At 46.7% G+C, this 13,531-nt stretch overlaps 1 protein-coding gene across 3 annotated transcripts in view; it reads right to left on the bottom strand.

Annotated features, from left to right (window-relative positions):
- Nucleotides 1–3,737: 3,737 nt before the first annotated feature.
- Nucleotides 3,738–13,531, bottom strand: part of ETV6 (ETS variant transcription factor 6) — a 143,320-nt gene continuing 133,526 nt past the window's right edge. For all 3 annotated transcript variants that reach the window (XM_087764670.1, XM_087764668.1, XM_087764669.1), the window contains 3 exons: nucleotides 13,021–13,163; nucleotides 10,093–10,193; nucleotides 3,738–6,770 (listed from right to left, as the gene is read on the bottom strand). In XM_087764670.1, coding sequence (XP_087620796.1) covers nucleotides 6,665–6,770; nucleotides 10,093–10,193; nucleotides 13,021–13,163 — 350 coding nt within the window. In that variant the 3' untranslated portion in view covers nucleotides 3,738–6,664. The remainder of the gene's footprint in view (nucleotides 6,771–10,092; nucleotides 10,194–13,020; nucleotides 13,164–13,531) is intronic.

Below are 13,531 nucleotides of genomic sequence, written 5' to 3'. Positions count from 1 at the left end.
TTTTCTTAAGGCAGCAAGGTGAGGAAAGAGCGGACTGGAGGGATGAAGGTGGGAAGACAGGCTCTTGCCCCTCTTTTTCTGCCTTGGCTGCAAAATGACATATAATTTTTGAGTTGGTTGGGGAAAACAGGTAGGAACACCTAGAATGAAAAAACTGATGTGATTTTGTTCACCAGTGGGCTCAGTCCTGTCTTGCATTTTGTGCTGGAGTTGCAGCTGCCCTGGCATTGATTTCTTGGCACCTCATGTCCTTGCCTCTTTTGGAAGTGGGTGCTGGGAAGCTCATCCTCCAGCATCGCCCTACTCTCTTTTGGGCCCTTGGGTGGCTGTGCAGTGAGGGGAAAGCTTGAACTGGGCCACATCCTTTTCCTTCCTCCCTCCCCAGCCTCCTCCTCCTTGCTGGGCCTGGCGGGATGGCAGCGTGCATTCAGCGGTTTCTTCTGAAGCAGCTCATGAAGTAGGGCACCTTTCTCCTGTCGGGTGGGTGTAACTTGGCATGACTTCCAGTTCTGCTGGGCTTTGCATGGGGTGAGAAGGGATGCTGCTGGCTGCAGCAGAACTGGGCAAGGTGGTGCCTGGGGTGAATCCAGTGCAGCCGGCAGATCCCGGTGTGTGTGGGAGTCCAGTACAGAGAGAGCTGACATGCAGTAGATCCACCTGGTCCTGTGCTATTAGAATATTTACGCTGACACACCAGTCCTTTTTTTCAGGTGATTAACGAAGCACGCTTGTTGTTTGGCTTCACACTGTGGTAGTGCATCCTCTCTCTCTCCTCGTGCCCTCACACCTTTCGTAGGTGGCTCTTTCTGCATTGCTCGGAAGCTGCTTGGGTTTCAAACTGAAGTAAGTCAGGATTGTCTGAATCAGTATAAGTCTTTGAGGGGAAAAAAGCATGTGCTTGTTTGCTCATGCCTCACAGGTGGAGTCTTATATGGGAGAAGTGAAAACCTTTCTGCTAAGTGTTGCTTTACAATGGGTTTCTACATAATTAAAAAATGCTGCTGTGAGTACCTCACTGGCAGCCTCTGTAAGGCCTGGGGGTGCATGGACAGTCACTGAGGTCCTCTTTGACAGCCTTGCAAAATCTCTCCTGGTCAGCACTGGGAAGCTAATGCCACGGAGGAAGCGTGCCCCATCATGCCTGTGGTAGCCGTAGTCTGCAAATGTATGTGTCAGCCATGGTCCCCGCGCTGGTGTTGGCCTGGTAGCTTTCCTTCACAGCTGAGCTAATTTTGAAAATGGGGGAGGAAGATGTATTGGGCATGCGCTGCTGGGCCTCTTCTGTCCTGCAGCCTCCAAAAAATGTTCTCCAACGTCTCTCTGGGCTCAAGACTAGTTCTTGAGCTGAGACTAATCCTCACCGGAGCGATAGCCAGAACCACTGAGAACTTCCTCTGTATGCCTTCAACCTGCAGTGTTTGCTGTTGTTCAGAGTGCACAAAAAGCTGTGAGAGGGTGTAGGATGCATCTATTTCCTCTGCTAAAGTGAAGGGAAATGGCCTGAAGGGACTGAATTATGGAGCAACACGCTTTGTTTCCTTCTTGCTTGATGTCTTGGTTCAGAGAGGCATTTGTTCAGTGCTTACTCCTTTGCCTTGTGGTTTAAAAACAACAGTGAAAGAAACCCAAGAACAAATACTGAGCAAGGAGCAGCTGAGTGGATAACCCACAGATCAGCCAGATTATCATGGGGTCATCCTGAGCCGTAGCTGGTATCCGAACAATTTAACCTGCCACAAATTGCTCCCACCAGAGAGCACTAGATGTGGCCCGTGTGACACTAACCAGATGTGTTTGCCATGGCGTTTGGTGGCACCTCTCTGGAGCAGCGCATTAAGAAACCCTCCAGGGGCCTCACGCTGCCGTCAGCACGAGTACGCCCACCCCGCAGGAGCCAAGGGCTGCCGCAGGGAGCGACGGCCAGCGGCCAGCAGTTTGTGCCGCCTCACCTTGCCGTCCCCCAAGCACCCAGAACCTCGTGGCACCGGCGTCCCTGTGCCTTGCCGGGTTAGGGGCGAAGACAGGGAAATAAGGTCCCCCTGTACTGGAAGGGCAGCATATGAGCGGCAGCGTTTCTAGACTGGTTTACAAAGAGGAATACTGCAGGAAGACCTTGCTCTGAAACTCCTTGACGTGGCCTGTTTAGCAGGATAAAAAAGATGCAACAGACATTGCACCACCTCATTTTTGACTTTTGCCTCTATGTCCTCTCCAAGAGAAGGAGGGAGAACTAGGCGCTCCCGTCTAGGTACTAGTGGGGTGCTCCGCTCATCTCTCAGGGCAGGTGGCAAAGTGCATACTCCAAGGCACAGCCTTAATTTTTCCGACCAACACTTCCCAGGGAAGATCCAGGCACTGTTCATACATGCATGGGTCTGGGAAGCCTGCAGGTTTCTTTTCCTGATTGAACACAGCTGCTATGTGCTGTAGATACTTGGGTACCATAGTTTTTAAAAAGAAAGGACCTTGCAGCAATGATTGCACCAACAAAATTTGGCATTCCCACTTTTATATTAAATTTTTTTTATTGAGATGATGTAATTACAGGCATTTTAAAAATTATTTGCAACTCACTGGCCCTGAGAATAGGCTTTTTTGTTTGTTTTTGTTTTGTTACATTCATTTGATTCAGTCCCTTAGCCCCACACCTTAAAAAAACAAAAAGCCATCATCAATAAAAACAGACTAGAATTTTATTTAAAAAAAGACCTCGAACTGATGCATTCTGGATTTGCACACGGTTGCAGTCTGACAAAGAGCTCTGGAGAATGCATGCCTGGAGTTTGAAATCTGGGGAGGGTGGCAGCGACTTAGTGTTCACAGAAAGGGCCCCGGTAGTGTTTTTCGGATGGAGAGGCAGTCGAAAGGTTTCAAACTTAAATCAAGAAAATGTTCTGCTGTGGAACTGCAGCGTGCCCTACCTGACCGGCTTGTGGCTTGTTCAGACTCGTAGCAAGCTGATGGCAATGAAGGTCCCACTTAACTGCACAGTGTGAAGGTGTTGAGGTTGGCAGGGACCTCTGGAGGTCATCTGGTCCAACCCCCCTGCTCAAGCAGGGCCACCTAGGGCCGGCTGCCCAGGACCATGTCCAGATGCCTTCTGCATGTCTCCAAGGAGGAGACTCTTTCTCCCTTTTCCCACTTGCTTTGGTGGCAAAGGCAGAAAGTTTGGCTGCTTTGCTGCTGGCAAATTCTACGCTGGGAAATCAGAAATTGGAGAGGGAAGGCGGGTGTCAGCATTGGTGGAAAGACAGTGTTGCCTTTACTAGCCCAGACGGGCACCCAAGCAAGTAGCTCAGTAGGTTAATGCCGTGTTTGTTTGCATTCCATGTATCTGCCGTTTGGATGTGAGGTAGATGGGAATCTGTTTACTGCAGCTGCTCTAGCCTGGTTTTATTGTTTTTTTTTTTAGTCATAGCTGGTAAATTTGCTTCCAAGACCTCAAGAGCAGTTCAAATCCTGCCACTCCCACAACAGGTCCCAAGCCCCTGCAGCGTCACCCGCGCCACCCCCTGCTGCACCCCGCAGAGCTGGCAGGAGGCAGGGGACAGCAGCGGCTGCCAGGAAGGGCCTCTGTGGGATCGGCCTGCTCCGACGTCAACGGCTATTTTCATCCCAACTAGCATCGGCCTCGAGAGAACTTCTTCTCTGTGGCTGTGGTGGAGAAGTTGTCTTAAGATGTCCTTTACATGTGAACTGGAAGAGTTTCCACAGCCACCAAATATTTTTTTTTTCCCTTTGACTTAAGATTCTGCAGGAGAAAGTGATTGCATTTGTGGTAAAGGTGAACATTTCCTCTACAAAATTTCCCCTAGAAAATTTCCTTATGGGACAACACGTGTGATTTCAGGATTCCTTGCTTTTTCCTGTCTTACCCAGTGCTGAGGATGAACTTTGTTTGCTAGCGTACACAGTGAGCGTATGGGCTTATACTGGTGAATTGTCTCTCGTTCTCTGTAATTTGCAGTGTGCACCTTGGCCGTGACAAAAACCTGTGGCTCACCAGGGCACTTTACATAGAAGGTTCCTGTTGTTGTGTTGGTTGTGTTTTTTTCCTCACCGTCTCGTAACAGTAGCTGCAGCAGGCAAAAGAAAATAACGCAGTTATGCAATTACCATAGCCAGAGCAGTGAAGGATGTGAATCGTTCTCTGCACAAACTTGGGTTTCTTTCTACCACTGAACACCCTAAAAACACAAGAAACCAGCAAGAGCCTTTCTTTACATTGATACTTCTGATCACGCTTCACCTGTCAGTCATATTCACCTCTTCCCCACACCCTCCTCACCCCAGCTCCGGAGACATGGCCGCAACCTGGGTGCCCGTGAGCAGGGTGACAGAGCAGAGCAACTCCGTGGCCCCTTGCTTTCAAGGGACCTTTGCTTTCAGGTCTGTGGGGGCTGAAGTGCCTCGGTGTCTCCCAGTCTCACGCCTCCCGAGCTTCAAGGACTTCAGAGCTATGGCAGAGACAGGTGACAGGCTGGCTGCTCACCTTTCTGATACACACTCCTGCGTCTTGTCTTTTGAGGCAGAAAAAGTCAAGTACATGGTGTGCTGGGACTTGTAACATATTGACTATGATTTAATAAAAAAAAGTGCCTGGGAAGAGCTTAGGGAGAGATGTATGCCCTGTCGTTCCTCATCAGACACTGCCTCTGAAAAATCTCTCCTCTTTGTATGATGCCTATCTACACCCTTAACAAAGCTGTTCCCTCCACGACCTGCGACTCAATAGTAGGTCTTTTGTGAGATTGGACTCTCTCTCTTTAAACATAGGGGACACTATTCATTGCCGAGTGCCATTTTTTCCTGGGTAGATTAACCCTGTTGTTAAGTATGTGGTAAGATCAAATGTTGTGTTTGTTTAATAGCTGATAAAAGCTCTATCATGGGAATGTGCCTTGTTTTTTGGTTGAAACGGGATAGATTAGCCTATTGATTTTTTCCATTTCTAGTATGCGTGTTCCCATAAAAGAGGCTTTCTGTTTTAATGAACTGGTGTGGACGTGCTTTCTTCCAGGCACCATGTGACTCCTGCACAGTTTCTCCATACATCTTCTCCCTTTGCAAGCATAATTTCTGCTGCTAGACCTTCCTTCCATGACAAGGACCGCTGATGGTGGATCGCTGGACGCCACAGACTTTCCCGTCAGGGTGGCCCAAGCAATGTGAAATGAAAAAGGCCAGTAGTTTCTCTTGTACTGGGCATCAAGGATTGCTGAGCTTCCTGCGACCAAACTAGGCACAGCTCTTCGCCTCACGCAAAGCACCCTCAGTGCGGCAAACCGAAAAAATGGGGCACCTTGCAACCAGAACAAAACCAAAACCCGAGAAAGCAACGTGGCTGTAGGGTTTCTTTTTTTCGTGTCTTTTAAATCACGTTAAAAACGGGCAAGCTGAGGCAAGCTCCCTTGATGGCAGAGCTGTGGGGTGGGGGAGGGTAGTGGGAGGCATAAAAAAACAAATCCCAAAACAAAGCCAAAATCAATTACAAGATATAAGTATAGCTATTTGGTCTCTAGTTCTCTACCACCAGTTTTCAGATTGGTGAATCATCTACCTCTCCAGCAGCACAAAATGATCCTGGAGAGGTTTCTGAGCAATACAAACCATGTGATGGGTCCCTTTGCTTTCTCCCTACGATGTAAGGAACAGTCCTTCACCTTTCACCCCAAAATTGCTAGAAGGTATAAGAAACACCCCTCTCTTTTGTAATTACAGATGCTTCAGCCTTTGCTTTTTTATAGAAAGCTTGGAGCTGAAATTCTGCATTGTGGATATATTGTGGGGGGTTACATATATATACATATATATATATGAAACGTTTCTATATATACACATATATATGTATTTGTCCCCACCCTCCCTCCCCCCTGCTCCATTGTATCACTTCTTTGCTAGAGGGAGGGAAAACGTCAACATCAGTCTATTGCAGAGGTTTGTCACATTTATTTTTCTCCTCCCCGGAGCACTTAGGTGATTGGTTTTGGTCCATATTCCAGCAGTTAATAGCCACTCGCAGGACTCGTTGTGAGCCCAAGCTATGCTGGGATGATGTCCCAGCCTACGCGTGAAGGGTGACTCCTCTTCATTTGACAGGTATGTGTGGTAAATTCTTTTGGTAGCTTCAACACATTTCCCAGTGGCAGCACACGTAAATTGATCCGAGCAAACTGGAACCCTTGAGCAAATCCTTTCTGTGTTGCTATTGTTTTATGCGGTGTTATGTCATGAGACTTGCACAGAAAATAAGAGCGCTCTATTTCCATAGGAAAGCCTTCCAAAAAAAAAGCATAATCTGACGTCTTGTCCTATGTGAGATAAAGGAAGTCAAACTCCATGTTTATTAGGGAAAAAAAAAACCAACAAAAAACTCCCCAAAACTGAAACAAACCAAAAAGAAAGAAAGAACTCAAGGGAGACTTGGTAGGAACAGTGAAGTAGTGCATAAGTCCAGGCTTTCTCCCCTTTACTTTTCTGCCAGCACCACTTCTGCCTGTTAGTTTGTTTTGTTAAGGTGCTTCAGGTCCTGCGTGGTCTTCAAGCTAAGCGGCGACCCCAAGTACTGCTTCTGTGTTGTTGCTTCCCCTCCCAAACTGTGCCAGCCAGCCATCCGGGCAGATGTTTCTCCCATGGACCCACAGAGGCGGTGCACCAGTTCCCTTCAGCACTCATCTTCTTGGTATATTTGTTCATCCAGTTCCTGGGATTCAAGGTGCTCGAGGCGGTCTGTTCGGCCACTCATAATCTCATCTGGGGTCTTCATGAACCTGCAAAACAGAGAAGCAAGCGATTTCCCAGCCGTCTCAGCTTTTACGTCCATCAAGACACGGAGGCCCCTGAGCTCTACAGCTTCCAAAATCATCCTTGCTGTATCCTCCCAATGACTTAGTATTTCCCAGCTTCTCCCCAGCCTACTGGTGTCTTCCCTCCTCCATACTTGGAAAGGAAACCAAAAAAATCACAGGCATTTACCCCTGCCCCTTGAAAGTCCAAGTTTGAACCAAACCCCATAGTCTTTCCCAAGGAATGATATTTACTTCTCCCTCATATTGTTTGCTGTTGCCATGTAAGATGACCGTATGCCACAAGGACACTCATTTGTGGTGTCTGGTGACAGAAACATCAAAGGCCTTTCTGGCCAGCGCATTTCAAAGCAAAAGCACTTGCAAGGCGTGGAGAGGCAGAGGGCTACTGGTTTGTGCAGGCTTGTGTGTAGGTGAATGAAGTGGAATATGAAACACCAAAGGAAGAGTGGTGGAAAAAGCCAAGGACCAAGTCAGAACAAGTTCTGGGAAATGGAAAAAGCCCTGAAAGAAAAAGCTTGCGGGCTAAGGAACTGTGAGCAAAGGGAGTCTCTTCCTGTGTGACTGTAGCACGCCTAATTGTAATGAAGCAGCATCCTCTGCAAATGCACGCCACGGCTCCCAGTACTAATGTCTTGATGCGGTACGTCTGCAGGGGGCTAGAAACAGAAAGTGCCTCTGGGGAGGCATGGCGGCAGTAGGAAATGGGAAAGGACATCCACCAGCCTGCAGATCAAGCCTGCAGTCTTGATCTTTGCCAGGATGCTTTCATGTACTACTGCACAGAGATAGCACGGAAAAGCTCTGCTTTTTCTTTTGCAATTTACTGGCGTAGGAAGAGAGAGTGGCACAGGAAGGATGAAATCCTAGTTTAAACACAAATCACTTTCCTAACTCGTAAGTACTTCTGGAGAAATTAGGATGAAAGATGTTTATGCTGGAAGTGTTACAAAATTTCACAGTCTTTCATTAATGATGTACTGGCTAACGTTCAGCAGTACAAAATGTGTTAATCAGAGGAGCTGATTTTATTTCAGGTTGATGACATGCTCAGTATCCTTGCCCCAGTGAAAACAAAACCAACTGACAGGAGCCTCGTTACTATTCCTGACCCAGAAAAATCACTGCTGAAGCTCACGGGCAAGACTCGCCTCCTCTTCTGCCCCTGAGGTTATAAAGCTGAGGGCTTTCCGTCTGAAAAATCTGGAGTCTCTCAGCAAAGGCATAGCACAGCCTGGAACTAACCTTTTGCTACCCCTTCTAATTTTGGAAATCATGTGCACATATGCATTTAGGAAAAAAAAAAAGGGCTGTGACTCACTGCTGTGTCACTCCCATTTGTATGCTGGAAGAACGCTGCTGATCTAAATGGTGTTACGGTGGTGAAAAACTAGCAGGCAGAAGTGGTGAATCAGTCCCCGGCTACACAGTGAAAACGCACCAAAGCCTACAGGCCAGACTGTGCCCTGATTTAAACCCTGTGCTTGTCTTGTTGATCTTGCGTGAGGATGAAATCAAAACAGAGAGTGATCCCACTGCCCTCCCTACCTTCTGTCTGCTCTGTTTCCTAAACCATGTGGGAAACGGGCTGACGTGAGCTCTACTGCAGTACTTCGGGTATTCTTTCTGGTCCGTGTTTTAAGTCATGTCAAGAAACTCAAAGGATGGGTATTTGTAATAGCATTTGATTAGATTTTAAAAAGCCAACCCAGAACTACAAGCTAGTGAAGAAACAGTACCTGTGACCTCTTTTGTTGCAGAAGACACACAACCTATCAGAAATCCCTTCTCTGACTCCATTTTACTTAAAGCTCTGTACAGATATCTGCAGATGACAACTGCCTGCGTGTTACTTATAAAGTCACATTTCCTATTATTTCTGTGCTTGTGAGAAATAGCCAATAGCACATTAATGGCTTGATTTTTTGCAGCTGTTCTTCTTTTTCTCTTCAGATATAAATAGGTCTAAGAAAACAACATAAATAAGTTTTTATTGGGAATTGTGCAAAAAATGCTTTGTTGGTTTTTTTTTCCAGTTTCCGAAGGAAATGAGGTTTATATGCTCATGTTTTATGCTCCCTGGTGACCTTTGAATCTGTTGGTCAATTTTGGGCAAGTCTGACAGAGGAACTGAGGTCTCCAAGGGTATTAGGTTTCTACAGTTTTGAGAAAATAGGCAGCCTGGTTGAGAAGAGATGGACTCCTGTTTTGTTTGTGCCCCCACCAAAGCAGAGGCTCCAAGACAAGCACATTCACTGTTCAGCATCACAGAATTCCCCCGGGGCAGCGCAGTCTTCACACAAGGCCATAGCAATCCAGGCTGCCTCCCTTGGTACTGCTGCTGGTGGAGCAACCTTGTTTTAACTTTCCGTGAAAAGAATTAAAATCACGCAGTTGACTTTGCCTGTGATTCCTTCTTCCCTTCACTCTCCTTCCCCCATCTAAGTCTCCTTCTAAGAGCTGACATAAACAAGACATTCCACAGAAACCTCTTCAGCTGTAGATAGTTTGAGTGCTAATGCAGTTCTGTTAGCTATTTAAGAAAACAAACTCCAAGACTGCCTTCCTATTGATATCATTTCCAAGCATGTTACTAGATCCAGACCACTGACATCAAAGCAGTCTTTGGTCTGAGTTCAGTGCTCTGTGGGTCAGACGTATGCACTAGGATTTGCTGGTCTTGGCTGAAAAGAACTGGAGCGCTCTTGCTCTCTGCCAGCTGCACTCAAGTTTGTACAAGTAACTACCTGCTTTATGCTGTTTTGGGCACTATTTCCTACGTTCTTGGTTGTATCATCCAATCCGATGCGTGAGGTTTTATGAACAGCTCTTGCAGGTCCCTCCTTCCTTGAAGGCAGCACTGATGAAGACAGGGTCATCAGCACTTGTCTTCTGTGATGCTGATGCACTTGAGGAAAGGCCTGATCCCTGCTTAGCTTTCACCAGCAGCTGTGTCTGAGAAGTGAATTTGGGGTGGGTTTTCCAGCAGTTTGGCTGAGATCATGAATCATTTAGCTAAGGTCTTAAACAATGGCGCAGCCTGCTTGAAGCGAGTGAAAAGACTTGTGTTGACTTCACTGATCATTGGAACAGGCCAGTATTTTTGTAAATTGGTGCAGTTGCCTTGAAAGCTGGGAAGCACTGGTCTAGACGGCTTTTACAAATATATGCTCATTGTCACCTGTGCTATAGCTGTGGCAATGAAGTATCCCACACACAATTCCATCCTCCATCTTCAAAACCTAATTGTCTGTAGAAAGGCATGGCAAAGAAAAGAAAAAATTACCTGAACAAAAGCCTTTGTCCTGGCTCCTTCCGGATAATATTTAGTTTGTAGTAGTGGCGTAGGGCTCTGGACATTTTCTCATAAGTCATATTTGTTCTGTTCTGGTTTTTTCAAAAGAAAAAGGAAAAACGTGGTGAGATGATTCATTAAAACCTTCCTAGGCCCCAAAAGGAGTTGCAGAACTATCACAGCTAGCTAAAGTAACCAAGTCAGTTCAAGAAATTACATGTTCCACTCTTCTGCTGTTTGCAGGCCCATCCTGCCCCTCCAGCCCTCATCACCAATTTTTTGGGGGTCTCTTTTCGTACTGGGCAATTTAAGCAAGAAAGTCTAACAAAAATTCCAAGTGAGGTTTTTCTACAGTTTCTTGGATCACAGGTAACAAAAGGCTTCATCAACCACAAGAGGAGACATTAGATGGAGGGAGATGCTCCTGCCAAGCGGGATGTGACAGGCCTGTTGTTAATGAAACCACCTTTTGTAAAAGCGTAAGAGCAGCGGCCAATAGACTGAATCTGTCAGCAATCCCTGCTACGAGCGCTGTTCCTCTGGGACTCCCCTCCATTAACGAGTTAATGCTTACAGAGCACTGTGGAGATTGAGAGCCTGTTTCTCCTCTTGTCATACAGGTGTAAATCAAGAAGCCCGTTAGGTTGTACATCTGCTTCTGTGACAGAGCCTCCCCTTCACTTTGGGAGCTGCTGACCCCAACGGCCATAGCCAGAGCACTGTGGGGCGACTGAGGTATGGCCCTGCTGAAGCCGAGTGTCACACGGCAGAAGTGATGGGCACTGGCAGACCTGTATGTGGGCAACCCCCATAGTACTGACTGCGGATAGCAGGATCAGTCCCTTAGGCTACGTCTACATGAAGAGCATTTTTCTGGTACAAGGAGCACCGGTTACTATGCTGGCAAAGAAACTCCCAGCGGAGAGACAACTATACTGGCAAAGCTGTGTTTGCATGAGTATAAAGCAGCCGCCTTGCCATGGGCAAAACATGCCGAACTAGCAGAAGCATGCTTTTGCTCTGTCAGCCTCCATGTTAGGAGTTTGGCTTGGCACAGCTCTGTCAGTCCAAGATCAGGCAGAAGTCTGTAGCGTTGACCTGGCTTTATTAAATGAGACTGACCTGCCTGTCTAAAATGCCCCCGAAGAGCAGACCTCCTCTGCTTGCCCTGACTGCAACAGCTCTGCTAAGGGAGGCCACATAAAGAGCTCCTGTGGCACTTAAACACTAACAATGACAATGTTTTCCCTGCAAAATCTAGACTCTGCTCAGCGGGAAGCCCCCCGAAATACCATGTGTGCTCTTTCCCTTTCTTACATGTTAAAAGGCCACTGCGTTTCCCAAGTGGCTAGTGGTCTGAAGTAGCTTCAGTTTTAGGCACCCAACATAAGACATGACTGCAAGGCCCCATTAGTAGCATGGAGGTTGAGTAAGGGCAGAACTCTCCATTCCCAGTGTTGCAGCCCAAGACCTCTAAGGCAGATGTTCTTGTAAGCAATGAGTCACATGAGAAAATCTTGACCTTATCAAAATTATAGGCTATGTATGCTCATCTGCAGAATCACAGAATAGCTGAGGTTGGAAGGCACCTTTGAAGATGAGCTAGTCCAGTACCTCGGCTCAAAGCAGGGCCAACCAGAGACGGTTGCTCAGGACTGTGTCCAGCTGGGTTTTGAACGTCTCCAAGAGTGGAGACTCCACGGTTTCCTCCGGGCAACCTGCTCCAGTGTCTGAGCAGTAAAACAGTCCCACACCTGGGGTCTCATGAAACCTAATGAGGGGAAACGTAAAGTCTCACACCTCCCCAGGTCATTCCTGCCCAGGTGCGGGACTTTACATTGCCCCTTGTTAAGTTTCATGAAATTCCCATTAGTCCATTTCTCCACCGTGTCCAGGTCCCTCTGGATGGCAGCACAACCCTCTGGTCTATCAGCTACTCCTCCCGTTTTTTTATTGTCTGAGAACTTGCTGAGGGTGCGCTCTGTCCCATCATCCAGGTCATTAATGAACATGTTAAACAGTATTGGCTCCAGAATCAATCCCCAGGGTAACATCACTAGTGACTGGATTTTGTGCCGTTGATCACAACCTTTTCAGCCCAGCAGTTCAGCCAGTTTTCAGTCTACCTCACTGTATTCTTGTCTAGGTCATACTTCATTAGTTTGTCTATGAGGATATTATGGGAGACAGTCTCAAAAGCCTTTCTAAACTCAAGATAAGCTACATCCACTGTTCTCCCTGCATCCACTGAGCTAATCATTTCATCGTAGATGGATATCAGGGTGGTCAAGCCTGATTTCCCTTTTGTAAATCCATGCTGACTACCCATATACTCGTATGAATATACTCATACGCATATACTCATATAGATATAGCTGTACATACTCAGCCCCAAACTGCAAAAATCAGTAACTGCCTTCCAGAGAACAAAGCAGAATTACCCTCTTAAAAGGAAATACATAATCCTGCAGCATTTGGTGTCTGTCACAGGACAGCGTGTGAAATCTGAATGTTGGTGCAGACAGGAGCACAGACAGAAAGCTCCTGCTGAGATGTGGTATACAGCTCCTTGTAGACCACATCTAACCAGAACATCCTTAGCAACAGGTTTCAGGAAGAAATGAGATGCCTTGAGAGAGAAGGACCGTTAATTCTTGCACTCCATGTAATTTTATAATTAAATGCATTTATAACTAAATGCCTTTAAGCCAAACCAACAGGTTCTCTATATGAAGGATAGGTTTTAGTGCTTGAGGCTGGATGCTTTATATTGCTAATGTGCATAGAATGAAAGATTACAACTTTCCAGCAGTAGTTTATATGCACATGCTTTCTTCCTTTCTCCCCGGTTTATAAGTGAATCCTGTGATGCTACAAGAGGCGAAGTGCTGTAGGAGGAAAATTGCACTGTTTCCTTACCTTGTGGTTTCCCCACAGCCGGGCCAGCCCGTTGGGATCCACTATCCGAAATATTTTGGATTCCTTATCTTCCCATCGGATGAAATTTTCGTACCGGCTGTCAGAAAGCAGCTGATAAACATAATCCCAAAGCAACCTACAGTCTGTGAAGAGAGCAGCAAGAAAATATTGACTTTTTTCCCTTGGGATTAATTCTGGAAACTTTTGGGTGGATGTGTAGTGAAAGGACAGTTGGGATCAGGGCTCAAGCAGCTGCTGCAATCTGAAATGCAAATGGCCTGGCTGGCATCGACTGATGTTTGCAAAATGTACTGGAACATTCAGCCTCTTCTGATGCGTCCTAGTCCTTCTGACACTGACTGAGCATCTTTATCGCGTTACAAGCTGTGTGAGATGACCTGCTGATCTTAGTTGTGTGTTTATGGTGGTACTGATGCACATAAAACTACCACTGCTGGCCCTGATACTGTTGTGGGCTGTTTCAGTGGGGAAATAAGAATCCTGCAACCTG

This window comes from Nipponia nippon, unplaced genomic scaffold, assembly GCF_047370975.1.
Source record: "Nipponia nippon isolate SJK-2023a ecotype South Korea unplaced genomic scaffold, ASM4737097v1 scaffold_3, whole genome shotgun sequence".
Classification (NCBI taxonomy): domain Eukaryota; kingdom Metazoa; phylum Chordata; class Aves; order Pelecaniformes; family Threskiornithidae; genus Nipponia; species Nipponia nippon.
Note: the sequence above shows the minus strand (reverse complement) of the source record. Positions and strands in the feature narration are given on the sequence as shown.